Source organism: Ahaetulla prasina, chromosome 13 (genome assembly GCF_028640845.1).
Source record: "Ahaetulla prasina isolate Xishuangbanna chromosome 13, ASM2864084v1, whole genome shotgun sequence".
Taxonomy (NCBI): Eukaryota; Metazoa; Chordata; class Lepidosauria; order Squamata; family Colubridae; genus Ahaetulla; species Ahaetulla prasina.
In genome coordinates this window covers 3,458,641-3,485,145 of record NC_080551.1, presented here as the reverse complement: position 1 = coordinate 3,485,145, position 26,505 = coordinate 3,458,641, and the positions used below count along the sequence as shown (strand labels likewise).

The window sequence follows — 26,505 nt, the reverse complement described above, 5'->3', positions numbered from 1 at the left end:
GTTGCTCTTCTCTGCACTCTTTCTAGAGTCTCAACATCTTTTTTATAGTGTGGTGACAAAAACTGGATGCAGTATTCTAGGTGTGGTCTTACCTCCCTTGATGTTGATTGTATCCCTCTGTTAATGCAATTTAGGATTGTGTTGGCTTTTTTGGCCGCCACCGCACACTGTTGGTTTCATTATAGTTATCAACTTCAAAGCTCTATAGGACAGGGGTCGGCAACTATGGCCCCTTTATGACCTATGGACTTGAACTCCCAGAATTCCAACTTCTGTGCATGGCTGGCTCAGGAATTCTGGGAGTTGAAGTCCACAGGTCATAATGGGACCATAGATGCCCACTCCTGTTCTATGGCATTGAGTGATTAAGAGAAGTAATTTACAGTTCTTTCATTGGCAGATCTAACAAGGCATTAGCTGACTCTCTGGATAGAGCCGTGGACCCTTCTGACCCTCTGGTCAACCAGCTGTTGAGGTCTATGGTCACTCAAGCCATGTCAAACGCCCTCTATTTTTCAACTGGATCGTGTCCCGAGGAAGACTTCTTCCATTACGGTATTGGCTGTAATGTGGGCAACGTGTCTGTTTCTTACTTCTGCAGCTGCTGTTGTAGACTTTGGGCTTATTAGTGTCCTGTATGACTGTAACTTTGTTGCTAGTATCCTTATGATTGATATTGATACCTGATTGCTTATCTGTACCCTATGACTATCATTAAGTGTTGTAAGTGTTGTACCTTGATGAACGTATCTTTTCTTTTTATGCACACTGAGAGCGTAGGCACCAAGACGAATTCCTTGTGTGTCCAATCACACTTGGCCAATAAAGAATTCTATTCTATTCTATTCTATTTCCATCTTAGGTCTGGCTCTAGATAAATACACCCACTTCACATCACCCATTAGGAGGTACGCAGATATAATTGTCCATAGACTCTTGTTAGCGGCCACCTCAGCAGAAGATGGAGTCGGTGCAAAAGACGGCTTGCTTGGCAATAAAGAACTTGAAGAGCTATGCAGACATATCAACAACAGGAACCGGGTAAGACAGTTTACTTTTATCTATGCTCTTTAAGAGAGAAAAACCATGCTTGAGGTTTGAGAACTTCTTCACTGTAGCAATTCTGGAGACATTCCAAGAACGACAGTATTCTGTCTGAAATGGTACCTTGGTACTTCGTCGTTAATTGATTTGAGGCACAACAAATACTAAAAACGACGAGTATGAAACAAATCGCCAGAAAGGACTTCCTGGCTGTCCTGTGTGTCAGCCACTTCCCAGTATTACTGATGTCCTCTCCGCCTGTCCCAGTGGTGTCCCAGTGGTGTCCCAGTGGTGAACTGTCAACTGGGTGTGGAAAACCTGGAAGCTTTCAGTTTCGGGTTTTCCCAGCTGTGCCAACATGACATCTCTAATAAATTGGAACTTTGAAGAACTTCAAGCCTCAGAGCTTTATTTCATTGGGGGTGTTCCTTGGAACCCTGACAAGCCATTGTGGATTTTCTGTTTCAAGGGTACTGATTAGCTTGTTAGAACAGAGCAGACCAGCAGAGCAGTTCAGATGCATCTGCCAAAGAAATGGCAGGCAGCATGAGAGATGCTGGATTTTGACAGTATCTGAGACTCTTAAAGCGTTTTTGAGAGCAACTTCTGTGGCTAATTGCAATTGCTTTCTTCGGGAAGGCGGCCCAGCACGCTCAGAAGGAATCCACGGGGCTCTTCCAGTGCATGTTCTTCAATGACAAGAGTCCCACGAGGGAGGAGCAGCGCTCAGCGGACGGAGTGATCTATTCCATCCGAACCAACGGGGTGCTTGTCTTTGTGCCAAGGTGAGGAGGCATCTTGAAGACTTTTGTCCCAAAAGTTCTTTTCCAAAAGGCACCTGGACTTGGGTTTTTTGCTTTGAAAACATTTCGCTTCTCATCCAAGAAATGAAGACTGAAGATGTTTCTTGGATGAGAAGTGAAACTTTTCAAAGAAAAAAAACGCAAGTCCAGTCGCCTTTTGGAAAAGCACCTTTAGTACTCATGGTTTGTACTTCTTGTCTGGATCTTTCCGAAAGGTTGACATCGCATCTGCCTCTAGAGTAGGTGCTCCGCAGTGGTTCCTTTGAACATGCTCTGAGTCTCTGATACGGAGTGCATTTTCTTCCCTTAAATAAGGGATCGGGGACATGATTTTAGGATGCCGATCCAGAGTGCTGTTGTCAGGCTGTCTCTGATTATATTTAGGAAAGAAAACACCTTGACTTCATTTGAAAATAAAGAAAAGTACTTTTACTAAATACATCTGGATTACAGCCGTGTATAGTTGAATCTGAGACAAAAGTATGGCCAACATCCCATATCCCCTCGTTAGTCCCTCCTCCCCACAAGAGGTCAGGCAGGGCTGGGCCAATGCCAGCTCATTCTCGCCCCCCACCCCCCATGATACGGTTGCTTGGCATGTCAGGAATGCAGGTTTCGTGGGAAAGCCCGAGTGTCTGGGCTTCATGCTGATTTCAAACCTTTCCTCCCCCCCTTCTCCTTTTTTATGTCAGACGACACTCTTAAAGGGCCCTCTTCTCTTATCCTGAATAGGATAGTAATATACCTTAAGTCCATGAGCTATTCTACATCAAACATAAAGACATTGCAATTTAAGTACTAAATATAAAATGCACAAATAAAAGTGAAGATTGGAGTGGAGGCTGACAGCTGTTTTCTTCAGCAGCCAATCCAGCAGCCACTTGGTTCCTTTAACTCAGGGGTGTCAAACTTGATTTCATTGAGTGCCACATTAGGGCTGTGATGACCGGGGGGGGGGGGAACGGGGCGACAGCAGGGGGCATGGCCACCTTGACATCACTCATTGGGGGCGCCTGCAGTGGCCCCAGTACTCTGCCAGTGAAAACGGGCTCACGAGCTGTTTTTGGCTGCGACGGGCTCTTGCAACCCTCTGCCAGTGAAAACAGAGCTCATGGCCATGGGCAGCCCTCCCGAGCTCCATTTAAAACGTGGGCCGGTCCTTCACTGTTTCCAAGGCAGCCCTGTGGGTCAGATCCAGCCCCCAGGCCTCGAGTTTGACACCCCTACTTTAACTTACGGCCAAAGACTTGTATTTGATGCATCATGGCTTCGGACCGGGATACTTACGGGACTGCCTACTGCCACCATTAGCCTCCCATCGACCTGTGCGCTCTCACAGGGAGGGCCTTAGGGTGCTGTCAGCCAAACAATGTCGGCTGGCGGCTCCCAGGGGAAGAGCATTCTCTCTGAGGGCACCTACCCTGTGGAATGAACTACCTGTGGGGCTACGCTTACTCCCTGACCTTTAAGCGCAAGCTCAAGACTTTCTTTTTTCATCAAGCAGGGCTGGCCTAATGATAATTTTAATGAGGGCTTTAGCGGGATTGATTTTATAATTTTATCTATTTTAAATTTTTGGTCAATGGAATTTAGATTTTTAAGGTATATTTTATTTTAACTTTTGTACATTTGTCTTATCTTGGCTGTAAACCGCCCTGAGTCTTTGGCAGTATACAAATTTAAATAATAAATAAATAAATAAATAAATCAGCTTCCTGGCCGTTAAATATAAAGGTATAATAAAGGATCTTGCTGAAATGTCAAGCAAGCTGTTTCTCTTCCAGGTATGGCATTAAAGGGGCTGCCTACCTGAGGAGCAAGGAAGGGTTGGTCATCTCCTGTCCAACTGATGGGGACTATGAATGGCAACCTGGTTCTCTGCAGCGTTTCCCCAGCAAAATTATCGCCACTCCCACAGTCGGAAAGCCTGTGACTTTGAATCTCTTTGATCATGTGACCGTAAGTGATGTATCTTTACGACAGGGTCCCCAACCCCCGGGCTGCGGCAACAGGTCCATCAGGAACCGGGCCACGTAAGCAAGCAAGCAAAGCCCCATTTGCACATGAGCGGGATCCAGGCAGCGCGTGAAACCACACCGCTTCCTGGTCTGTGGGAAAACCTCCCGCAAGAGAACTGGTCCTTGGTGCTCAAAAGCTTGGGGGGGGGGGTGCTGCTTTACGGCACGCACCATCAGTTTACGTAAACTTGCAAGAGTGTCAGCTGCCATCTTATGCTCGCTTGTGCATGGCTACTATTTGGTGACAGACTGCCAGGAACAGTGAAGGGAACTGTAGGGGGGAACTGTAATGGGGAAAGCGAAAGTAAGTGCTGTTATCTCCTTGAAATGCTGCTTCAAGGTCATCTGGCATACCAGTTGCATACCAAACTGTGTCTGTATTGTCCATTAGGAAAACATCTTGCTTGAACCTCATTGGTTGCCCAGGGGCGGGTAATGGGAGATAGATAATGGGTGGGAGGAAGCTGGACTAAAGGATTTTGGTGTGCAGTTTTCAGTTCTGGCTTTGCATTATTGCAATAAGCTTGATTTCGAATAAAACTATACCTTTGTTTTGCAAAATGGGAGCCAAGGATGGTTTCTATCTAGGAGTTTAAGCTGTGTCAGGTCTGACAAAGAGACTTACTCCAAGTTGTTTTTACCCAGGTGAAAATCTCCGTGCAGATGTCTCGCTGCCACGCAGATAGGATCCAGCTTCAGATCACAAGCTGCAAGCCCTACGAGGCTTCAGAAACAGAACCGACTCAGAGGCCCCAGATGTCTCGAACGGACTTGGTAAGGGAAGTCACGAAGACGGTGGAGGAAACACAACTTGCACAGAATCTGGCCAAAGCGAACCAGGCAAAGGAAGGTTTTGATGAAGAGTATCGGCAAACTCAGTGTGGGAAGAGCTTGTATCATCTGCTAGAAGAAATCAAGGATCTCTCCCTTTTGGATGTATCTGTAGACCGTGGAGCGTGAGGCCCCATTTCACACGGCTTCTGTGCCAAAGCCTCTTTTCTCAGCTTGGTTTTTTTTTAAAAAAAAAAGTTGTAAATTTATTACCATGATGTTGTTTATCTTTAAAAAAATGGAGAATCTATTTTTAAGACTGCATTTTTAAATCCATTTACAGCAGTTATTGGTCATGGAAGATACGCTTTGTCTTTTATAAATTAAATACAGAGAAGTATAAATAGCTCTTAAGCACCTCAGGGAGTAAGCGATGATGGAAGCAGCTTAGTTCTTTAAAGTACTCCTGCTTGGTAACTTTGACTGTGTAGAAACCTATATTAAGTGAGCTGCTTTAAATTATTTGAATGGGTAGCCTAGAGTTTCTCAACTTCTGCAACTTTTAAGATCATGGTTGCCAATTCCCAGAATTCTCTTTCCGGCATGCCGGCTCAGGAATTCTGGGACTCAAGAGTCTACACAACTTAAAAGTTGCTGGGGTTGAGAAACACTGAGATAGAGTTTATTTATTTAATAATTTGTAATTGTTTTGACATGATACTGGGACATTTGCAGATACTGGGATATACAGTACGTAAATGACAGGAAATAGTCAGATGTAGCTTTAAAAACAAATTTAGTTCTTTTTTTTTTTAAAAAAAACTTTGTTTATAGGCAGAGAGTTGCTTAGTGTTTGAAGAGTTTTTGAAATCTAAGGAAGCAAAGCCAAGTAATTTTTGATGCTCAGATACGCTATTTTCTTATGCTGAAACTTGGGCTTGCAAGGTCTCTTTGTAGGAATCCTGATTTCTCTATAAAAGCACAAAAACACCTGGATTTTCACAACGCAATTGCAAATGGTTAACCCATTGTTCTGGCTCTGCAGTGGACCATGTACTAACTTCATAGGTTGTATTCTCTAAACCAGGGGTCTTTGCTTTGCTGGCTGAGGGATTCTGGGAGTTGAAGTCCACAAGTCTTCAAGTTACCAAGGTTGGAGACCCCTGCTCTAAACACACTAAAGTGCTGGTGGATAGTTTGTACCTCAATCTCTCAGCTGCTATTTATAGTACTATGTGCTTCTTATTAAGAACCTCCACGCTTATTGTTCAAACGCTTGACTTTTCCTATGAAGCACAAGCACTCAAGTGAGTTCACGCCAGCTTGGCAAAATACGTGAAGCAAGCTTTTATTTCCCAGCAAACACCCACGAATTGCCAGGCTTAAGATTTCATTCATACGAAGTTGTGGAAGATTTCACGACCTTGCCTGAACTCTAAGCTCAGCAGCCAAGGGGGAAAAAAGGGATGGTGGAAACTTTGACGGACAGCGTCCGTCAAACTTGGCCGGTTGCAGATGTGGGTGTCCACACTGTACAGTTCTTTGAAGTGGTTTGGAAAAATAAAAATGATTATTTTTTTGATCTGCTTTTGTACGATGGGTGGTCACACTGGACTTGGAAGCCAAACACAGGTGGAGTGGTTGTTTCTTACCTGATTGGAGACTTGCAGGGAATCTCTAGGTTGTAACTTATAGCAAGAAGCAAAACATCCCGAAATTCTAGAGAGGTATTGATAAGCACCAAGAAAAAGGCAGAGATGTGTTCACCAGGACTTGAGACTGACCCAAAGGTGTATTTTCTTTCCCTACATCAGGTATGTAAAGGTAAAGGTAAATTATATGCTAGTCGTTCCCGACTCTAGGGGGCGGTGCTCATCTCCGTTTCCAAGCCGAAGAGCCAGCGCTGTCCAAAGACGTCTCCGTGGTCATGTGGCAGGCATGACTCAATGCCAAAGGCACATGGAACGCTGTTATCTTCCCACCAAAGGTGGTCCCTATTTTTTCTACTTGCATTTTTTATGTGCTTTCGAACTGCTAGGTTGGCAGAAGCTGGGACAAGTCATGGGAGCTCACCCCGTTACACGGAGCTCACCCTGTTACACGGCACTAGGAATTCGAACCACTGAACTGCCGACTTGATCGATAAGCTCAGCGTCTTAGCCACTGAACCACTGTGTCAGGTATGTAGGATATTTTAAATCCAATCTAGGTATGGAGCCAGTTTGGGGCTGGCGTTAAAGTGTCAAACCGGGAGACAGTTCTAGTCCCACTTTGGGCACAAAGCTAGCTGGGCAATCTTGAACCAGTCATTTTGTTCGACCTAAGGAGGAGGCAATGGCAAACCACTTCTAGAAAACCTCAGCAAGAAAACTGTAGGGCAGTTTTTGAGAATTGGACGTGACTGAACAGGAGAGAAAAAAGGCCTAAGTTGTGACCTGTATGAAATGAAATACTGCAACCAGTTTTGGTCCCCATACTACAAAAAAGATTGAGACTTTGGAAAAAGTTCAGAGAAGAGCAACTAAGATGATCAAAGGCCCAGAGACTAAAACATATGAAGAACAGTTGCAGGATTTGGGTCTGGCTAGTCTAAAGAAAAGAAGAATTAAGGGCGACATGATAGCCGTATTCCAGTACTTGAGGGGCTGCCACAAAGAAAAGGGGGTCAAATTATTCTCCAAAGCACCAGAGAGCAGGACGAGAAACAATGGATGGAAGCTAACCAAGGAGAGAAGCAAACCTGGAATTAAGGAGAAACTTCCTAACAGTGAGGACAATTAACCAGTGGAACAGACGTTGCCTCCAGAAATCGTGGACGCTCCATCACTGGATGTTTTTAAGAAGAGTCTAGGCCAGGGGTGTCAAACTTGATTTCCTTGAGGAAAACCTTGGGGAAATCAGTTCATTGTAGTTCTCCATGGGCTGGCTTGGGGGGAACGGGGAGACCGGACAGACACCTCCTACAGCAACCTGCCAGCCAAAATGGGCCCCGTTTTCGGCCTGAATGGCCGCCTGCAACACTTTGCTGGCAAAAACGGAGTGTGGGGGAGGGAGGTGCATGCCCCCCCCCTCGCGCCTCGTTTTCAGCCTCCATTGCTTTGTACAGCACTCTGCCAGCCAAAAACAGAGCAGGGCCCCTGTTTTGGCCAGTAGAGGCACCGCAGGGCCGGTCCTTTGATATTACCAAGCCGGTCCTATGGAAGCACCCTGCAGACCAGATCCGGGCCAGTTTGACACCCCTGGTCTACACAGTCATTTATCTGAAATGGTATAAGTTCTCCGGCTGGACTAGAAGACCTCCAAGGTGTCCCTTCCAGCTCTATTCAATTTTCCCATTCATCCCTTGCTTCTTTTAGTAAACAGATTTTAGTTCACTATTTCTGCATATCCTTCTGTCCATGCCTTTAAATCCAGGTCTGCATAGCCAATTTCTAGACGGCAATCAGGGCATTTAACCAGCAATTACAGCATTAGTAGATTTTTTTTTTCCAATTTGAAGCTTTATATATTACTTCTGGTTTCCAAGATTTATTATTTTCATTTCTAGTATAAAATATGGGCAATTACAAATATTTCACAATGGGAAAGTTATAAAAGATTTAAATTGTAGAAATATAGCGTCATTTGACTTTATGTATAGTTTTCATTAACGTTTGCTGTACAAATGTTGCTTTAAAGCTTAAAATGTTCTTCCACTGAAATGAAAACACTTCTTTAAAATGCTGGCAGAGCAGAAAACACTGAAAATTATAGCAGCTGCCAAATTAACCCGCCCCGATATCTAAAGTTACAGTAAAAACAAAACTACGCTATTCCTATACCACACAACTAAAAAGTCACTTGGTCTATACTACTTTGCGTGTCCTCGGTAGTTTGAAAAGAGACACCAGGTTTGTCTAGGCAGACATCGTCCTTCTCCTGAGTTGTAATGGTGCTGCATTCTTCATTTATAGGCAACACTAAAAGGAAACAAAAAGTTGGCTTTAAAATCACAATTTCTGCATCAGTTCTTTTCCTCTAACATAATTACCATGGCATAGTTTTCCAATTGCTTTGTGGGTTTTATGAAGCGGAAAAAAAATATCTTTAGTTGAAAATGGGGAATAATTATCACTAAGGGATCAACTTGCAGAAAATACTTGATTTTTTAAAAAAAAAAATCTGAATGCACATGCTGATTATTACAGAGTTCCATGGAGGACTATAACCAAGTCCAATAATGACCTATCAGGCTCTGCCAGAGTTCTCAAATCAGAATCTTGCACTGTTTAAATAGTACAGAACATGAAACTTTGAGCGGTTTTTTTGTTCCCAGCTTCATCCGTTGGGTGGCTAGAAGTCACAGGGGCCCAGGAAGGACTCGGAGAGGAAGAAATTTGGGGCCAAAACTTCACGGGATTAAAGCCCAAGTAAAATTTCAAGATGACCCATCTGGTGTAGTGGAGAAGGTACTGGATTAGAAACCAGGAGATCTAGTCCCACTTTAGGCACAAAGCCCTTCGGGTGACTTCAGGCCAGTCACTCTCCCTCAGCCCTAGGAAGGTGGCAATGGCAAACCACTTCCAAAAAGCCTTGCCAAGAAAACTGCAGGGGCTTCTCCCTGCAGTCTCTGAAAATTGGACACAATTTAACAGGAGAAAAAAAAAGTCACTATAGTTAATTACTTATGTACCATGTTTTCCCCAAAATAAGACCGGGTCTTATATTAATTCAAAGAGACGCATTATAGCTTATTTTCCGGTTAGGTCTTATTTTGGGGAAAATACAGTACTAAACGCCTCCATCTGGTTGACAATCTTAACTGGGGTTTAAGGGCTTATATTACATGCATCCTGAAAAATCATGCTAGGACTTATTTTCCAGTTGGGTCTTATTTTTGGGGAAACAGGGTATGTATTTAGTAATTTTTCTTCGACTGCCACATTGAAAATAATTCTTGGAGCTATGCATCCAATAGCTGGGATTGCTGTATCAGGTGAACACTAGTTTACAGCCCAGGCAGCTTGGGGCAGCCCTCCTGCATTTTTGCCAGGGGTTGATAAATAATGTTGTAAACTGATTTTCTCAGAAAAAAAGGGTGTTGCCTTAATAAACCGCAGCAAAGTTGGCTCAGGAATTCTGGGAGTTGAAGTCCACAGGCCGTCAAGGGGCCACAGCTGTCCACCCAATTTAAACACAACTGACCGACATGGATCTGTATCTCCCAACAATGCGGATTAAGAGGCCTGCATTTTTCCACTACTGTCGTTACTCTCAAATGTCACCATTAAACAGAGATCCGAGTGCCCCGTTTCAAAAATCAAATTAACTGAGAAGTGTCAACTTTCAACCACAGCCTGAACTGGTGAATTCTAGTAACACAAATATGAAAATTCCCTCCAGCCACTGTCATCAAAGTTCTACTTATTTAAATTATTATTTAATAATAATATCTTCGGCCTTCAGGAAAGCAGCTTTTGGGGGATGGAAAGAAGAACCAGTCTAGGTTTAAATGATTTCAAGTTGTGACTTTTTAGCAGGAATCTGAGAATTCTAGTCTCCCCAAATGCCTGTCTTTCACAGTTGATACTTAGACCTTAATTAGACCTCACCATCGCTCTGAGATTGACTGAGCTGGTTTTTGGCTTGTCTTCTTTCAAGGGCTCTTCGTCTGTTCATTTCTATTCTCTGTTGTTGCTCCTCAGTCAGGGCAGGACTTAAAGATGGAGAAACAGATTGTTTTGGGGTATTCTGCATTTCAGGAAGGAAAACTGGCTCCTCGGCGGCTGGGCTTAGTCTGTTGTTCTCCTCTTCACCTGTTTTAGTTGGAAGATGGATCACTATTAATCAGTTACCAGCAAGGTCAGTCTCTCTCAACCTCAACAACTTTAAGCTGTGTGGACTTCAACTCATGGCTGGCTGGGGAATTCTGGGACTTCAAGTCCACAGAGCTTAAAGTTGTTGAGGTTGAGAGACACTGATCTAGACAAACCTCTACAGCCAAGGGTCTTCAAACTTGACAGCTTTAAGACTTGTCGACTTCCAACTCTCAGAATTCCTGAGCTAACATGACAGGAGGAGGAATTCTGGGAGTTGAAGTCCACAAGTCTTAAAGCTGTCAAGTTTGAAGACACCCCCCCCCCCCTCTACAGTTAAGCTGGATTGCTTCAAAAAAGTACTCCAGGGATCCCTTCACCCTACATCTCATTGCTACAAACCCCCAAATCAATATGCCTTCTTTTCAGGAAATGTTCACTTTTAATTTATTATTCGATCTACATGGATGCCTATCTTCTTTAAACAACTTTGGGGTGGCCATACAATCAAGAAAGCTAGCTTTAAAACCAACTATTTATATATAATTTTTGGGATTCGTACCGAAACAACCACCAACGTATCATTTTTCTTTCCTCGCAACCCAATCCTTTCATAAATGAACTGTATGGAGCCATCGCACAGAAATCTGATAACTAGACAGACGCTGTCGGCAGGAACCATGGCATTGATGTGCGTGGCTACCTGGGGATGTATTGTATTGCTTACAAATACAACCGATATTTATCGCAGCCACGTGTTTTGAAGGAAGAGAATAAAACAACAACTTTTAACAGTCGGAACAGTTTTCCCTGGCTTTCCATTGTTTCATTATTAGAAACTGGATTTCTTCCCAGTGCCACAGTTTGTCTCTTTAACATAGCCTCTCGAAGTCATTCTTAACCCAGTTTTGAAGAAATTTAATCAAATTCACCACCGTCCTAACAATTTCCAATATTTCTACCTATTACAGACCGAGGCGTTTTACGACCCTGGCCCACATCCAGATCATTGTCTGCTCCATTGTCCAGTCCAAGACAGTGGCAGCGACCCCCCCACTTAGTTTCTTATGTGGCCCCTTGGGAAACTTACCGTATATACTCGAGTATAAGCCGATCCGAGTATAAGCCGAGGTCCCCAATTTTACCCCAAAAAACTGGGGTAAACTGGGGACTCGAGTATAAGCCGAGGGTGGGAAATGAGGCAGCTACCGGTCGGGGAAACCCTCCCTCCCTCAGCCGAGAAGGCTGGCGGCTCCCCCGCCCCGCCCTCTCACTGCACCGGCAGGGCTTCCCGCTAATGCAAAGCCCGCCAAGTTTGCGCCATCCGGTATAATGTGAAAAAGAAGAAAAAAACTCGAGTATAAGCCGATCCGAGTATAAGCCGATCCGAGTATAAGCCGAGGGGACGTTTTTCAGCACAAAAAACGTGCTGAAAAACTCGGCTTATACTCGAGTATATACGGTAATTGCCCACCCCTGATCTAGCCAGGTTCACTTAACAACTGTGTTACTAATTTAAAAAACTGTAGTGATTCACTCAACAAGCAAATCCAATAACAAGGCAACAAAGGCCATAAACCAGGACAAAACTTACTTAACTGATGTTTTGTTTAGCAAGAGAAATTTTGGGCTCCATTGTGGTTGTAAGATGAGGACTACCTGTACTCCTTATGAAGAAAGAACTAGCAAAGCTGGCTGAGGAACTCTGGGAGTTGAAGTCCACAAGTCTGAAAGTTGCCAAGGTTGGCGACCCCTTAACTAGATCACTCTTAACCAAAATATGATAGCTGGGATTCTTGGGAAAAGTGACTGCAATTTATATGGAAAAGATCTGGTTGGGGCAGGCGATCCTGGAACTGGATTATTCTGCTATTACTCAGTAAAAAATTTATTAACGAACATGCACACACGGGCATTTATTTTCTAGGCTTACTCAATAGAAACTACAGGTAGTCCTCAACTTACAACTTTTTGCTTGTTCAAAGTTACAACGGCACTGAAAAAACTGACTTATGACCGATCCCCACGCTTACAAGTGTTGCAGCATCCCCAATAGTCATGTGATCAAATTTTGGACACTTGGCAGCCGGCGTGTATTTATAGCAACTGCAGGGTCTCCGAGTCATGTGAGGAGCCATTTGGGAGCATCCCAGCTGGCTTCCGACAAGCAAAATCAACAGGAGAAGCTGGATTCACTTAATGGCCATGTGATTCACTTCACCACCATGGCAAAAAAAATGGTCCTAAAATCAGGCGCATCTCATTTAACACCTGAATTGCTTAGCAATAGAAATTTGTGACTTTAAGTTGAGGTCTACCTATCATCTTCTTTTAATGACCCCCATAATCCCTTGCAACGGGGTAGAGTTTGGACAACTGAATGGAGCTGAGTGTTTACTGGCCGGATGCCCTTCCTGTTGCCAATGCGGAGTCATATTCAGCAGATATATTCTCATTGTGCCCAGAGAGAGAGAAATATCTGCCTCTACCTAGGATCAAACTCACAGCCTCCTGATTGTGAGGCGAGAACTCCACCTGAGGTCTTACCTATGCTACGTGCTTAACAATTATGAGTTACTCCGTATAAATTCTCATTAATTTTAACTGATTATTAATTTCTAATAACTAAAGACTAAAAATCCTATACCATTATTTATTATTTTATTATTTATTATTATTATATCTCAGGGGCATTTATGTTTGATCAATTTGAACAAAAATAATAAGAGTGCAAATACTTTAAAGCCATACATGCCTTCATGACTTCTGAAGTCTTCGTTCGAAAGAGGGAGGTCAAGTCGAATTTTCTTTAAGCAGGTCTAGAGAGGCAAAGGTAACGCTGTTTATCCCAAGAGGGTCAAGAGGGCTACGCTTTCCTTTAAGTGTTTCATCTCCCCCCCTCCCAAACTAATCCTGTTTCACTCACCTGAACAGGTTTTTTATTTCCCAAGCTTTCTATTCTCTCCACAACATTTTCAAACGGAAGTTGAGGGAAGAGGCGGTGGGCCCAATGTTCCATGTGCCTTATAAGCGTCTTTAGGTCGGCTTCCTAAATAAAGGAGAATACATTTGACCAGCACAGCAACAGGAGACTGGAGGGACCCTTCCTCTTTTTAGTCTTCCCAAAGGCTCTTCCCCAAGCATTTGGCTAGGGTGGGATTCTGGTCTGGAGGCGGCTGGTCTGAGCTGGCACCTGGTGGGAAGCATTATTTTCCTTTTATTCTTGTTCTTACCGGCCATTTGAGGGGCCTAGGATCATTAGATGAGCTATAGGAGACAGGTAGTCACATACGTTCTTTAAGTAAATAATGAGGCCTGTCCATCGCTAGGGTCTATTTTGTTATTTAAATCAAAAGGTTTTGATGGAATCTTCATCATCGCATAAAGCTGGGATCCCCAACTCCCGGGCCGCAGCCCACTATTGGCCCATGAGCCATAGAAGTGGCGGGTGAGCTCACACGCGTGTGCATCCCCACTTGCGCAAACAGCAGGCGAGCAAATGCACAAACACTCCATTTGCACATGAAAAGTCAATGGGGAAGCCAGATTAATTTAACAACTGGGTTACTAACTTATCAACTGCAGAGATTTACTTAACATCTGTGGCAAGAAGAGTCATAAAATGGAGCAAAACTCACTTAACAAATGTCTCAGTAACAGAAATTTCGGGCTCAATTGTGGTCATAAGTCAAGGACTACCTGTATTATGTCTGTCATTTCATTATTATCCAGAATATCTTTCTCTGAATAATTACTTTGCCTGCAGAGATGGAGCCTCAACAGTTGCAGAAGTATAACATCAAACAAAAACTACCGTATATACTCGAATATAAGCCGATCCGAGTATAAGCCAAGGTCCCCAATTTTACCCCAAAAAACTGGGGTAAACTGGGGACTCGAGTATAAGCCGAGGGAGGGAAATGAGGCAGCTACCGGTCAGGGAAAGCCTCCCTCCCCCAGCCGAGAAGGCTGGCGGCTCCCCCGCCCCGCCCTCTCACTGCACCGGCAGGGCTTCCCCGCGCTAATGCAAAAGCCCGCCAAGTTTGCACCATCCGGTATAATGTGAAAAAAAGAAGAAAAAAAAAAACTCGAGTATAAGCCGTATATACTCGAGTATAAGCCGAGGGGACGTTTTTCAGCACAAAAAACGTGCTGAAAAACTCGGCTTATACTCGAGTATATACGGTACTTAAAATAATAAAATATAAGCATAACAACTTTAAATAAAGCTAACCGCACTGGCATGGAAGCTCCGAAAATATCAGTGATAAACTTCAACATTTGAGGATTACAACTTTTAGATATTGTAGACTATATATATGGATGCACCAACTACAAAAATCCACAAATTCTTTCTCAGCCATGTCCTACCTCGTGACCTTTGCCTTTGAATTTTACGTTGTCGAACAAATTGCACAAAGCTGGAAGTCCTCGCTCTGAAATTAATCTGCAAACATTAGAAGGGTCTCCAGTTACTTGGAAAATATCATAAATAGGTACTCTTGTCATCCAAGATCTTGAAAGTGAAAGCCAGCACTTTATGAGTCTTAGCCCTTGTCCAGCCAACAGGCTTCGTTGCTCTGCTTTGATCGATTGATATGGTACAATGGAATGACAATGACAGGTATGACAACTCTTTATACCTGCCTTTTAAGACTTCCAATCCTTGCTGTTCCCATTAATAGGTTAGTGGTATCTGAAAATAGATGCTCTGACCCGGAAGGACTTTTGAGTAATTTCAGCTGGGGAGTTCTGTCTCGAATGCTCTGAACTGTTTTCATTTTGGAGAATTTACTTTTTAAGCCATCTTAACCACCTTTCCACAACCCGACTCTGGAGGGCCAGCAGGGTTCATAAAGGAACAGGACATTTTGGAACACAGCATTCCCAAATCAACACATTTTACACAAAAATGGAAAGCAGACTTTTTTTTTTTTTTTTACAAATTACAGGTAATCCTCAATTTATGATCACACTCGAGCCCAACGTTTCTGTTGCTAAGTGAGATAGTTGTTGAGTGAGTTTTGCCCCATCTTACGACCTTTCTCGCCACAGTTGTTAAGTGAAGTTCTGCATTTGTTAAGTTAGTAACAGGGTTGTTAAGTGAATCTGGCTCCCCCGTTGAATCTGCTTGTCAGAAAGTCACAAAAGCGGATCACCTGACCCGGGGACACGGCGACTGTCCTAAATATGAGTCAGTTGCCAAGCGTCTGAATTTTGACCACGCGACCGTGGGGGAGGCTATAACGGTCACAAGTGAGGAAACTGGTCATAAGTCACTTTTTTCAGTGACATCGTAACTTTGAACGGTCATTAAATGAATGGTTGTAAGTCAAGGGCTACCTGTATATCGTATTTTTCGGACTACAAGACACACTTTTTTGTCTCCCAAAAGGGGGTGAAAATGTCTGTGCGTCTTATAGACCAAATATTGCCGAAGCCGTTTTTCACCCTTTTTCAGGCCCTTTTTTTTTTGGCCCGTTTTCGGGGCTTTTTTCAGCCTGTTTTTGAGGCTTTTTTCGACCTGTTTTCAAGGCTTTTTTGGCCCTTTTTTGAGGGATCTTTTTAGAAAAAATGGGCTGAAAAAGCCTCAAAAACAGGCTGAAAGAAGCCTCAAAAATGGGCTAAAAAGCCTGAAAAACAGGCTGAAAAAATCCTCAAAAACGGGCTAAAAAAGCCTCAAAAACGGACTAAAAAGCCTCAAAAACAGGCTGAAAAAAGCCTCCAAAACGGGCTAAAAAGCCTCCAAAACGGGCCAAAAATGGGGCGCACAGAGGCCAAAAACTTTTTGTTGTTGTTTTCCTCTTCTAAATTTAGGTGCATCTTATAGTCCGAAAAACACAGTAATCTAAAAGCTAGAAACCAGATGTTATGATCACAGGCACTTAAAAAAACTCCATGAAGCGAGTCAGGGCAATCCCATAGCTCAATGTCAAGGAATGAGCATGAGTGTCTCTAGTGGAAATTACAGGCAGCTGAGGGGCTTCCCGATATTCAGCGCTGAAGATATTTTCTCATAACTTTGGTGTCAGCTTTGGAAGCCATACTAGGCCGAAGGCTTCCATACGCTGCCACAATTCTCCTCTGTGGGAAAGGAGGGGAGGGCATCAAACAGGTCGACAGAGGGGAAAAAATAGCCTATATCTCTGTTCCAGAAGTTTGGTGTCATGAAAACCATTTTCAAAATACCACAACTGAGGCTTGTGTAAAAAGAATAATTATTATTATAGGATATGCACCATACAGAAAGTAAAAAATGACTACATACCTTTGAGCATCTAGTTTAGGTATTGTTCTTTTAACAGCTCTCCTTGTGGTCACATCCTTGCTTTGTGTCAACTGATTTTCTTCTGGATCTGGTGAGTAAAATAGAACTTAATTCTAAAGCTAGGAATACAAATTGCACCTATTGGTTTTTTGCCATGAATTGTTCATATTAGGAAATACCTCCAGCTAAAATATATGTGCAAGCAAAGAAGAGAATGCCAAAGCTAACATGCTAGTCAATATTAAAAGAACTGAGACAGTGGTAATAGGCAAGGTCAATGTACTGCAAGTGGGCAGAAATGGTGTTGAAGTGAAGGCATGACTTTTATCACCCCAGGCTCAAAATGTGCAAAGATAATTCCTAAAGCCACAACAGATAGAGGCATCTGCTACTTGAGTAAATATTAAAATGAAGAGAGACCGTTCTTGACAACAAGAATAGCACTTAAGACTTCTATATCACTTCACAGGGCTTTAGAGCCCTCTCTAAGCAGTTTACAGAGTCAGCATCTTGCCCCCAACAATCTGGATCCTCATTTTACCCACCTCAGAAGGCTGAGTCAACTTTGAGCCAGTCAGGATTGAACTGCTGGCAATGAGCAGAGTTAGCCTGCAATACTGCATTCTAACCACTGTGGAAGGAAGGAAGGAAGGAAGGAAGGAAGGAAGGAAGGAAGGAAGGAAGGAAGGAAGGAAGGAAGAAAAATAACCATAGCACTTACTTATATACTGTTTCACAGTGTTTTACAGCCCTCTCTAAGCAGTTTACAGAGTCAGCATCTTGCCCCCAACAATCTGGGTCCTCATAACCACTGCACCACTATGGCTCTTATATGAATATGTCCTATCAAGTCACGTAAGAAAAGGCTGTGAAAGCTGGACCTTAAAAGCAGCTAAATGAAGAAAAATGCCTTTGCGACTTGATGGGGGACAAATAATGAGAATACCTTGGGACCCCTCAAAAACCAAATAATTCTAGATGAAGTACAATCAGACTGCTAAATGAAAGCAAAATGAAGGCAAAGTTTATGTCAGACCTGCCCCAGTCTGATCCCTTAGGGGGAAAAAATTTGACTCCGTTTGAAGTGAAAAGGCACTTTTACTAAGATTGCAGGAGAGTCAAGCAGAATCTAAAATTCCTGAAGGCCAATACAGAAGTAAAGACCTCCCACCCCCATCGGGGTACATTCTCATAATCTCCTGATTTCTAGCCAGTACCACTACACATCTAAGTTATGATATATTATTTTATTGTTGGGCTTTTTATTTGTTTAGAAAATGCACATGGCCACCCGTTAACTTTCAGTGACTCTAGATGACCCTTTTAAATTATTATTAATTATACCTAGGACCATTTTAGCAAGGTAGAAAATATGTACATTAGTTCAGGAGGTTTTGCCACAGCTCTGCCACATGCAGCATGATGGCTATATATGTATACATGCATATATATAAAATGTAATCCTCCTAAAATAACTGGTATTACTAGTATTGATAATTTATATGCAGGTATATTTTGGAGACATTCCCAATGAATGTTGTAAGGCTTATTCACAAATAAATGCATAATATTTCAATTGTCAAGAGAATAATTACCTCCATTAAGTATGGCATCTTCAGCTGCCCCCCCTGGAGAGTCTGGGGGTAGGAGAGGCTGAAAGGTCTCATCATGGGTGTGTTCATAATCAGGAAGATCAAACAAATTGTTTTCAACAGGATCTATCATGTTGCCCCAAAGATGCTTAAAACCTGAAAATGTCAATAAAAGGAAGAGGAAAGATAAAGAGCAAAATAATTCTGAAATCTTTGCAGAGCTATAGGACTACAGGACATCTCAAAATTCAGCAACAATAGACCACTACACCAGGGGTCTCGAACTTTCTCAAATTTAAGATTTGTGGACTCCAATTCTGTGAGTTGAAGTCCACAAGTCTTAAAGTTGAGAAGGTTCGAGACCCCTGCACTACACAATAATCTTGTCTGCAAATCAATAGTTATTTGTTCTAACTATCCATAAATTTCTCCTTAAATCTAGGTTTTCTGCTCTCTGGTGCTTTGGAGAATCCTTCCTTCCTCTTAGATATTGGAACACTGCTATCATGTCACCCCTAGTCTTTCTTTTCATTAAACTAAACTAAATTGGGTTTAGTTTCTTTTCACTAAACTAAATTGGGTATCCAATTCCTGCAACTGGTCTTCATGCTTTAGCCTCCAGTCCCCTCATCATCCTGGTTGCTCTTCTCTGCACTCTTTCTAGAGTCTCAACATCTTGTTTATAGCGTGGTGACCAAGACTGGATGCAGTATTATTCTAGGCATGGCCCTACCAAGGCATTATAAAGTGGTATTAACACTTCATTTGATCTTGATTCTATCCCTCTCTTTATGCAGCCTAGAACTGTGTTGGCTTATTTGGCTGCACATTTCTGACTCATATTTAAATGATAGTTTACTAGAACTCCACGATCCCTCCCGCAGTTAGTGCTGTTTAGCCAGGTACTGCCTGCTCTATAGTTGTATGATATGCATGACATGCGTACACACACATGTATACACATACATACAATTGATCCCTCCAGCCTAAGCTCCAGGCCAGGGAAAGGTCTCAAGCTTCTATCGACCAGATCTATGAGCTGCTCTAACCTCCAAACGGGGAAGTTAGGGTTAGGGTAGACAAAGGTAAAGGCTGCCCAACTCTTGGGAACCAGAGGCCGTTTTCTCAAAGCCGTACAGAAGCGGAGAGCCAGTATGATTTCGAGGCGAAGGTGCCGATTTAGAAGGCAGGAGGCACGGCGAGTTTGAGCCTGGCCTTAGGCACGAAAGCCAGCTGGGGGACTTTGGGCCGGGAATGGGACCACTTGCCAAGGCCAACTAGCTGCAGGAAAATCTCAATTCAATTCAATTCAATCCTTTATTGTCAATTCAATTCAACCCTTTAACAATTCTATTTAATTATATTTATTATAACTGTCTGGTTGGGTTCTGCAACCCAACAAGACAGACAGAGACTTCAGAGAATCATTAGAACTGCAGAAAAAACAATGGCTACCAACCTGCCTTCCATTGAGGACCTGTATACTGCACGAATCAAGAAGAGGGCCGTGAAAATATTTACAGACCCCTCACATCCAGGACATAAACTGTTTCAACTCCTACCCTCAAAACGACGCTATAGAGCACTGCACACCAGAACAACTAGACACAAGAACAGTTTTTTCCCGAAGGCCATCACTCTGCTAAACAAATAATTCCCTCAACACTGTCAAACTATTTACTGAATCTGCACTACTATTAATCTTCTCATCGTTCCCATCACCAATCTCTTTCCACTTATGACTGTATGACTGTAACTTTGTTGCTTGTATCCTTACGATTTATACTGATATTGGTTCCTGATTATTATTTTTTTTGTTTACATTTATATCCCGCCCTTCTCCGAAGACTCAGGGCGGCTTACAGTGTATAAGGCAATAGTCTCATTCTATTTGCATATTTACAAAGTCAACTTATTGCCCCCCCAACAATCTGGGTCCTCATTTTACCTACCTTATAAAGGATGGAAGGCTGAGTCAACCTTGGGCCGGGCTCGAACCTGCAGTAATTGCAGGCTGCTGTGTTCTTAATAACAGGCTTTTACCAGCCTGCGCTATTCACCGGCCCATTTGTACCCTATGACTATCATTAAGTGTTCTAAGTGTTGCACCTTGATGAAGGTATATTTTATGTACACTGAGAGCATCTGCACCAAGACAAATTCCTTGTTTGTCCAATCCCACTTGGCCAATAAAAAATTCTATTCTATTATTTTTATTTCATTATTATATTTACGTATTTAAAATAAATTTTTAATTTTTGCCATTCGCAGTTCACTCTCTCCCTCCTCTGGCCTCCTTTCTTTAACGATTCGATTCGACCTTTTCTTTGATATTAGTGGGACTCTTTTGTCCTGTGGCGAATTATCCCAGACCCGCTTCGGGCCGGGGCTTCCCTCTCAGCCCAGCCCAGCCCACCTCGCAGGGTTGTCGCCAGAGGGGACAGATGGGAGACAGGAGTATCCTGTCAGCCGGAGAATTGGATCTCCTGGTGGCCTCCCATCCAAAGGAGTGACCGGGACAACCGGGGCTTCTCTTTCCCAAATGAGCCGCTTGCTCCAGAGAGAGAAGCCTCCCATCTCCCGGGGCAGGGGGTGTCCATCCACCCTCCAGTACGCAAAATATCCCGCTGCGGCTGCCTCCCGAAAGGCTCTGCCGGCCATCTCGCTCCTTCCTACCAAGAGAGCCGCCGCCACCGCCTTTGCCGGCTGCACCGGAAACAGTTGTTCCCGCCTTCTGCGCTGGGCTTCCGCTTCCGGAGCGGGGCAAAAACGCGGGAATCACAGGCGGGTGTCTCGCATCCTCTCGCGAGAGGAACCGCGCGCCGTAAACTTACAAATGTAGAGTGGTTCAGAGGTCCTTTTTCTCTCCCCGCCCCCCACCAAAGAGCCAGTTTTTGTTTTTCTTTGAAGACGTTTCGCTTCTCATCCAAGAAGCTTCTATTCTCCCCACCATCCAAGTCAGAGCTGAAGAAGCTTCTCTTGGATGAGAAGCGAAACGTCTTTAAAGAATAGAGTAGAAATAGAATAGAGTAGAGCAGAGCAGAATAGAATTCTTTATTGGCCAAGTGTGATTGGACACACAAGGAATTTGTCTTTGGTGCATATGCTCTCAGCGCACATAAAAGAAAAGATACCTTCATCAAGGTACAACATTTACAACACAAATGATGGTCAATATATCAATATAAATCATAAGGATTGCCAGCAACAAAGTTACAGTCATACAGTCATAAGTGGAAAGAGATTGGTGATGGGAACTATGAAACGATTAATAGTAGTGCAGATTCAGTAAATAGTTTGACAGTGTTGAGGGAATTATTTGTTTAGCAGAGTGATGGCCTTCGGGAAAAAACTGTCCTTGTGTCTAGTTGTTCTGGTGTGCAGTGCTCTATAGCGTCGTTTTGAGGGTAGCAGTTGAAACAGTTTATGTACTGGATGTGAGGGGTCTGTAAATATTTTCACGGCCCTCTTGACTCCTGCAGTATACAGGTCCTCAATGAAGGAAGAAAATGAAATGAAATGGAAGAAAAATCAGAATGTCCAGTTGTCTCTTGGAGGGAAAAAAAAGCACCTTTGGGACACCCATGACCGGGAGAATCTCCATTAGACATAGAGAGGTCATGCTCTCTCCTGCTCAACACCTTTTAGAACAGAGGCTTTCAAACTTGGCAGTTTTAAGACTTGTGGACTTCAACTCCCAGAATATATATATATATTTAATAAGACACATTATTAAGACACATAATTAAGACACATCTATTTATTTGAGCAGGGCTAGCCTAGGGTTTTAGTTTTTAAATTTAGTTTTTAATGGGGTTTTATATTATTTTATTCTAGTGATATTTTTAATTCGGCCTAATTAATAAGTTTTTTAATTGTTGTTTTTACCTGTATTATTTGCATGTTTTTATCTGGCTGTGAACCGCCCTGAGTCCTTCGGGAGATAGGGCGGTATAAAAATTCGAATATATAAATAAATAAATAAATAAATAAATAAATTAATTAATTAATTAATTAATTAATTAATTAATTTTTATGTATATAAAAATAGCTGCAGCTTGAACAGGAGACCACAAGGAAATCCCTCCCAGGTTATGGGTGAAGAAGTGGAAAAAGCAACTTCTGTCCTGCTGTGAAGACCGGTCAGGAAGCAAGCAAAGCTCATCCTTTAGTGCAGGGGTGGGCAATTAATTTTTATCAGGGGCCGCATGAGAAGCCTGAATTGTGTCAGAGGGCCACCAACTTTCTTTCATTGTAAAATACTTAAATTAAATATTTTGAATAGCTGGTACTGATAATCAGAAGAATAAAGCACTCTGTAAATATGTATATTAGGTTATGTGAAACTGTGGTCTATTGGTTAAATAAGAAAAACAATTATTGAACCAGTGCAATTTATTTTTCAAAATAAAAGTTAAAAAAAAAGTTTAATTTATGGTGTTTATGATTGGCCTCACGCGGGCCGGACAGGGACGCCCAGGTCTGCTTTAGTGGATGCTGAAACCCAGGAAAAGCAATGCTGCCCTACACTGCAGGGGCGTCCTTCGTGGAGATCCCCTCGGTCTCCTGCTATCTCACCATCAGATACAAATGCTTTCCTTCCGCCATTCCAGGTAGCTCGGGTAAAGGAAGCCCAGCCCAGCTCAGCCCAGCTGAGAAGCGCCATTGCGCAACCCGAGAGAACTCTTGAATGAGGAAGAAGTCACCTCTACTAAAAATAGTCCCGATCCCTGCCACGTTCCCTGCGCATGCGTACTCACTCCCCGCCAGCCCTCGTATTTCTGGGCCGCTCTGCTGCCGCCGAATGCGCATGCGCTGCTGTTGCCGCTGCAACTTCATAGCGCTCTGGGCAATGGGTTCTTTGCATTTATTTTCTGGTCAGGGTTGCTAATTGCAAGGTTTTTAAACCCAAATATTACGTTTTTTAAATCCTTGTCTGGGTTTCTAGATTGTAATGAAATGTACGTTTTTCTAGTCTAATATTATGCTGCGTGCATTAAACAGGTAAGGATAAGAGTTTAAAATTGTGGGGATTTTTTGTTTCTGGTTTATTTGAGCATGAAATCTTGTTGCATGTTTTCTGGCAACGCTGCTGTTTCTCTGCTGCAGCATCTGCTGAGTTGCCTGCCCATTTGGACATGCCCAGTGATTTATTACTGGTCATTTCCCCTGCTGGCAGGGGCATATGAGAGTTGTAGTTCTTTAGACCAGGGTCTCCAACTCCCAGAGAAGTCCACAAGTCTTAAAGTTGCCAAAGTTGGAGCCCCCTGCTTTAGACTTAGAATAACTTTATTGTCACTTTGAATGTACACTGATCGGCATGCATTAAAATGAAATTCCGTTGCATGCAGCTCTCAAAAGGATCTCTCACCTCCAATAGACACTACATAAACATGACAAAATAAAATACAAAATTATGCATACACCCACATATATGACACACAGTATGTTGCATATGATATGCCGAAGTACCTTGTTCTTTGCTGGACAGCACATTTTGAGTGAACGAGACACAATTATTTCAATTGCTGACCTGTGTGTGCACAGTGCAGCTTGTCTTTTTGACAGCTAGTGTAACAAGTGTGCCACTGCAACAGAATTAACAAGCCATGGTTAAGGACACCCTGGCTTAAGGCGATGTGGGAAGACGGCCACTTTTAAGAGCCTTGCAGAATATTAAAATTGTGGAAGGATTGGATTCACAGACCACTGCATCTCAAAGACAATGCAAGGACGTCTGCAGTGCAGATACTCCTCGACTTGTGACAATCATTGGCTTTTTGTCACAGTAAAATCATATAGCTCAATGCACATGACCGCATCATTTAGGGATGAGAATCCTAGCAGTCCTGCTTGCTGTCATAACCTTAGCACCATGCAGGTCGTTAAGTAGGAAGAGGCGGGTGCCACAGCTGTGGTGGGTTTAAAAACTTTTTACTACCGGTTCTGTGGGTGTGGCTTGGTGGGCGTGGTAGGGGAAGGATACTGTAAAATGTCCATTCCCTCCCCACTCCAGGGGAAGGATACTGCAAAATCCCCATTTCCTCCTGATCAGCTGGGACTCGGGAAGCAGAGAAGACATGGAGGTGGGGCCAGTCAGAATTTTTACTACCGGTTCTCCAAACTACTCAAAATTTCCGCTACCATTTCCCCAGAACTGGTCGGAACCTGCTGAAACCCACCTCTGTGCCACAGGTGGGTGCCACAGGTGGATGCTGGAGAGCAGCGGACTTCAATTGGCCCTTCACACCAGTGGCCTTCTGCATTCTCTGTCTGCTGCCACTTTTCTACACCTCTTAATTCAGGGCCAGCAGTGGCCGGAGTGAGGCCTCGAACTCCACAAAGGCCAGCCTCAATCCCCGTGCTCCCTAGCACTCACCGTGGCACCTGACCTTTTTGCCACAGTTGCTAAGTGAATCACGTAAGTTGTTAACCAAATCCAGCTTCCCCCATTAAACTTGCTTTTGTGAGAAGTCGGCTGGGGAATTCTGGGAGTTGAAGTCATAAAAAGTTTCCAAGGTTCAGAAATTCTGATCTAGGTGAATGCAATACAGACAGTCCTCGACTTACGACCACAATTGAGCCCAACGTTTCTGTGGTTAAGCGAGATACTTGTTGAGTGAGTTTTGCTTTATTTTACAACTTTTCTTGCCATAGCTGTTAAGTCAATCGCTGCAGTTGTTAAATTAGTAATATGGTTGTTAAGGAAATCCGGCTATTTTATGTAATGGGGAGGGGGTTGGGAGATGAAAAGATTTGGATGAGGTTAATTGGATTAGAAGGGAAAATTTTACTCTCTGTTTGGTTTATGTATAACAATACCTTGTAATTGACCCGGGAAGCTGGGGGGGGGGTTTTCTGGGAGGGAGGGGGGAAAAAGGGGGGAAAATGTTTTTGTTTTTTAAAACTTTTTCAATAAAAAAAAACAGTTTAAAAAAAAAAGGAAATCCGGCTTCCCCATCGACTTTGCTTGCCAGAAGGTTGCAAAAAGGGGATTGTGTGACCCCTGGACACTACGACCGTCATAAATACGAGTCAGTTGCCAAGCATCTGGATTTTGATCAGGCTACCATGAGGAGGGAGCAAAGGTTGTAAGCATGAAAAATGTCCATAAGTTACTCTTTTCAGTGCTATTGTAACTTTGGTCACTAAACGAACTGTTGCAAGTTGAGGACTACCTGTACTGTATACAGGCTCCAATGGGGGGGTGGGGGGGTGTTACAAAGATGGTGCCTCTCACCAAATAATCCAAGTTCCCATCTGGGAAGTCCACCCCCCTCCAACACCAACACCCCCCACAGCATAAATGGGACAGTCCAGCAAAAGCCAAAAGGCTGGGAGTAGTGTGGACCACCTAGCTGGAATGGGGGGGGGGGGCTGGGGGCACTAAAAGGAGGGTCGGCAGCACCTGGAGCCATGTGTGCTGGCCAGCCCAGTTGCGGTGCGCAGGGTGCCAGGTTGGGGAGCAGTGTCCCTGGGCTCTTTGGACCAACTGGGGAGGGTCTCCCCTCGCCCTCCCACCCCCCCCAGGGAATTGGAGGAAAAGAGGCAGCGCAGCCCCTCCTCTCCTCTCTCCCCTCCTCCTCCTCCCCTCTTCCCTCCCCTCTTCGCCTCTTCTTCCTCCTCCTTCCCCACCGCCCTCCACTTCCTCCCCTCCCTCTCCTCTCCCCTCCCCACTCTATCTCCCTTCCTCCTCCCCTGCCGCCCCTCCTCTTCCTCCCCTCCTCCCCTCTCTCTCCCCTCCTTCCCCACCCCTCCTCTCCCCTCCATCTCCTTCTTCCTTCCTCCTCCTCTTCCTCCTCCCCTCTTCCCTCCCCTCTTCGCCTCTTCTTCCTCCTCCTTCCCCACCGCCCCTCCACTTCCTCCCCTGCCCCTCCTCCCCTCCCCACTCTATCTCCCTTCCTCCTCCCCTGCCCCTCCTCTTCCTCCCCTCCTCCCCTCTCTCTCCCCTCCTTCCCCACCCCTCCTCTCCCCTCCATCTCCTTCTTCCTTCCTCCTCCCCTCTTCCTCCCCTCTTTCGCCTCTTCTTCCTCCTCCTTCTTCCCCACCGCCCCTCCACTTCCTCCCCTGCCCCTCCTCCCCTCCTCCCTCTCTCCCCTCCTCCCCTCCTCCTCTCCCCTCCATCTCCCTTCTTCTTCCTCCCCTCTTCCTCCTCCTCCTCCCCTCCTCCTCCCCTCCCTCTCTCCCCTCCTCCCTTCCCCTCTATCCTCCTTC

The 26,505-nt window shown here is 44.0% G+C and overlaps 2 protein-coding genes and 1 non-coding gene across 5 annotated transcripts in view; 1 reads left to right on the top strand and 2 right to left on the bottom strand.

Moving 5' to 3' along the window:
- The window catches only part of DIS3L (DIS3 like exosome 3'-5' exoribonuclease), a 47,345-nt gene extending 41,777 nt beyond the window's left edge, over positions 1-5,568 (top strand). For both annotated transcript variants that reach the window (XM_058156781.1, XM_058156782.1), the window contains 5 exons: positions 401-555; positions 863-1,041; positions 1,684-1,829; positions 3,632-3,806; positions 4,511-5,568. In XM_058156781.1, the coding sequence (XP_058012764.1) occupies positions 401-555; positions 863-1,041; positions 1,684-1,829; positions 3,632-3,806; positions 4,511-4,825 (970 nt within the window). In that variant the 3' untranslated portion in view covers positions 4,826-5,568. The remainder of the gene's footprint in view (positions 1-400; positions 556-862; positions 1,042-1,683; positions 1,830-3,631; positions 3,807-4,510) is intronic.
- A 2,739-nt stretch (positions 5,569-8,307) lies between these two features.
- On the bottom strand, positions 8,308-21,017 carry TIPIN (TIMELESS interacting protein). Of its 2 annotated transcripts, none has more exons than XM_058156791.1 (8): positions 20,968-21,017; positions 18,295-18,447; positions 16,700-16,787; positions 14,803-14,878; positions 13,358-13,480; positions 13,187-13,250; positions 10,228-10,431; positions 8,308-8,595 (listed from the first exon to the last, which is right to left on the bottom strand). In XM_058156791.1, exons 2-8 carry the CDS (start codon positions 18,422-18,424, stop codon positions 8,465-8,467), a joined length of 816 nt encoding a protein of 271 aa, XP_058012774.1. In that variant the 5' UTR covers positions 18,425-18,447; positions 20,968-21,017; the 3' UTR covers positions 8,308-8,464. The 2 variants fall into 2 exon arrangements, with proteins under 2 accessions (XP_058012774.1, XP_058012773.1); XM_058156790.1 differs by lacking the exon at positions 20,968-21,017 and adding an exon at positions 19,751-20,948.
- On the bottom strand, positions 11,053-11,186 carry LOC131184937 (small Cajal body-specific RNA 14). The gene has a single exon (XR_009152061.1). It is a non-coding gene; the product is annotated as a small Cajal body-specific RNA 14 (non-coding RNA).
- Positions 21,018-26,505: the final 5,488 nt, after the last annotated feature.

Excerpts from the sequence above, each read along its gene's own strand:
- TIPIN (XM_058156791.1), bottom strand. The coding sequence starts at position 18,424 with ATGATAGATCCTGTTGAAAACAATTTGTTTGATCTTCCTGATTATGAA. Across the intron at positions 13,481-14,802 it reads TCAAAGGCAAAGGTCACGAG|GAAGCCGACCTAAAGACGCT; the intron begins GTAGGACATGGC and ends TCCTTTATTTAG. Across the intron at positions 10,432-13,186 it reads AGACTTCAGAAGTCATGAAG|GTGAAGAGGAGAACAACAGA; the intron begins GCATGTATGGCT and ends CAACTAAAACAG.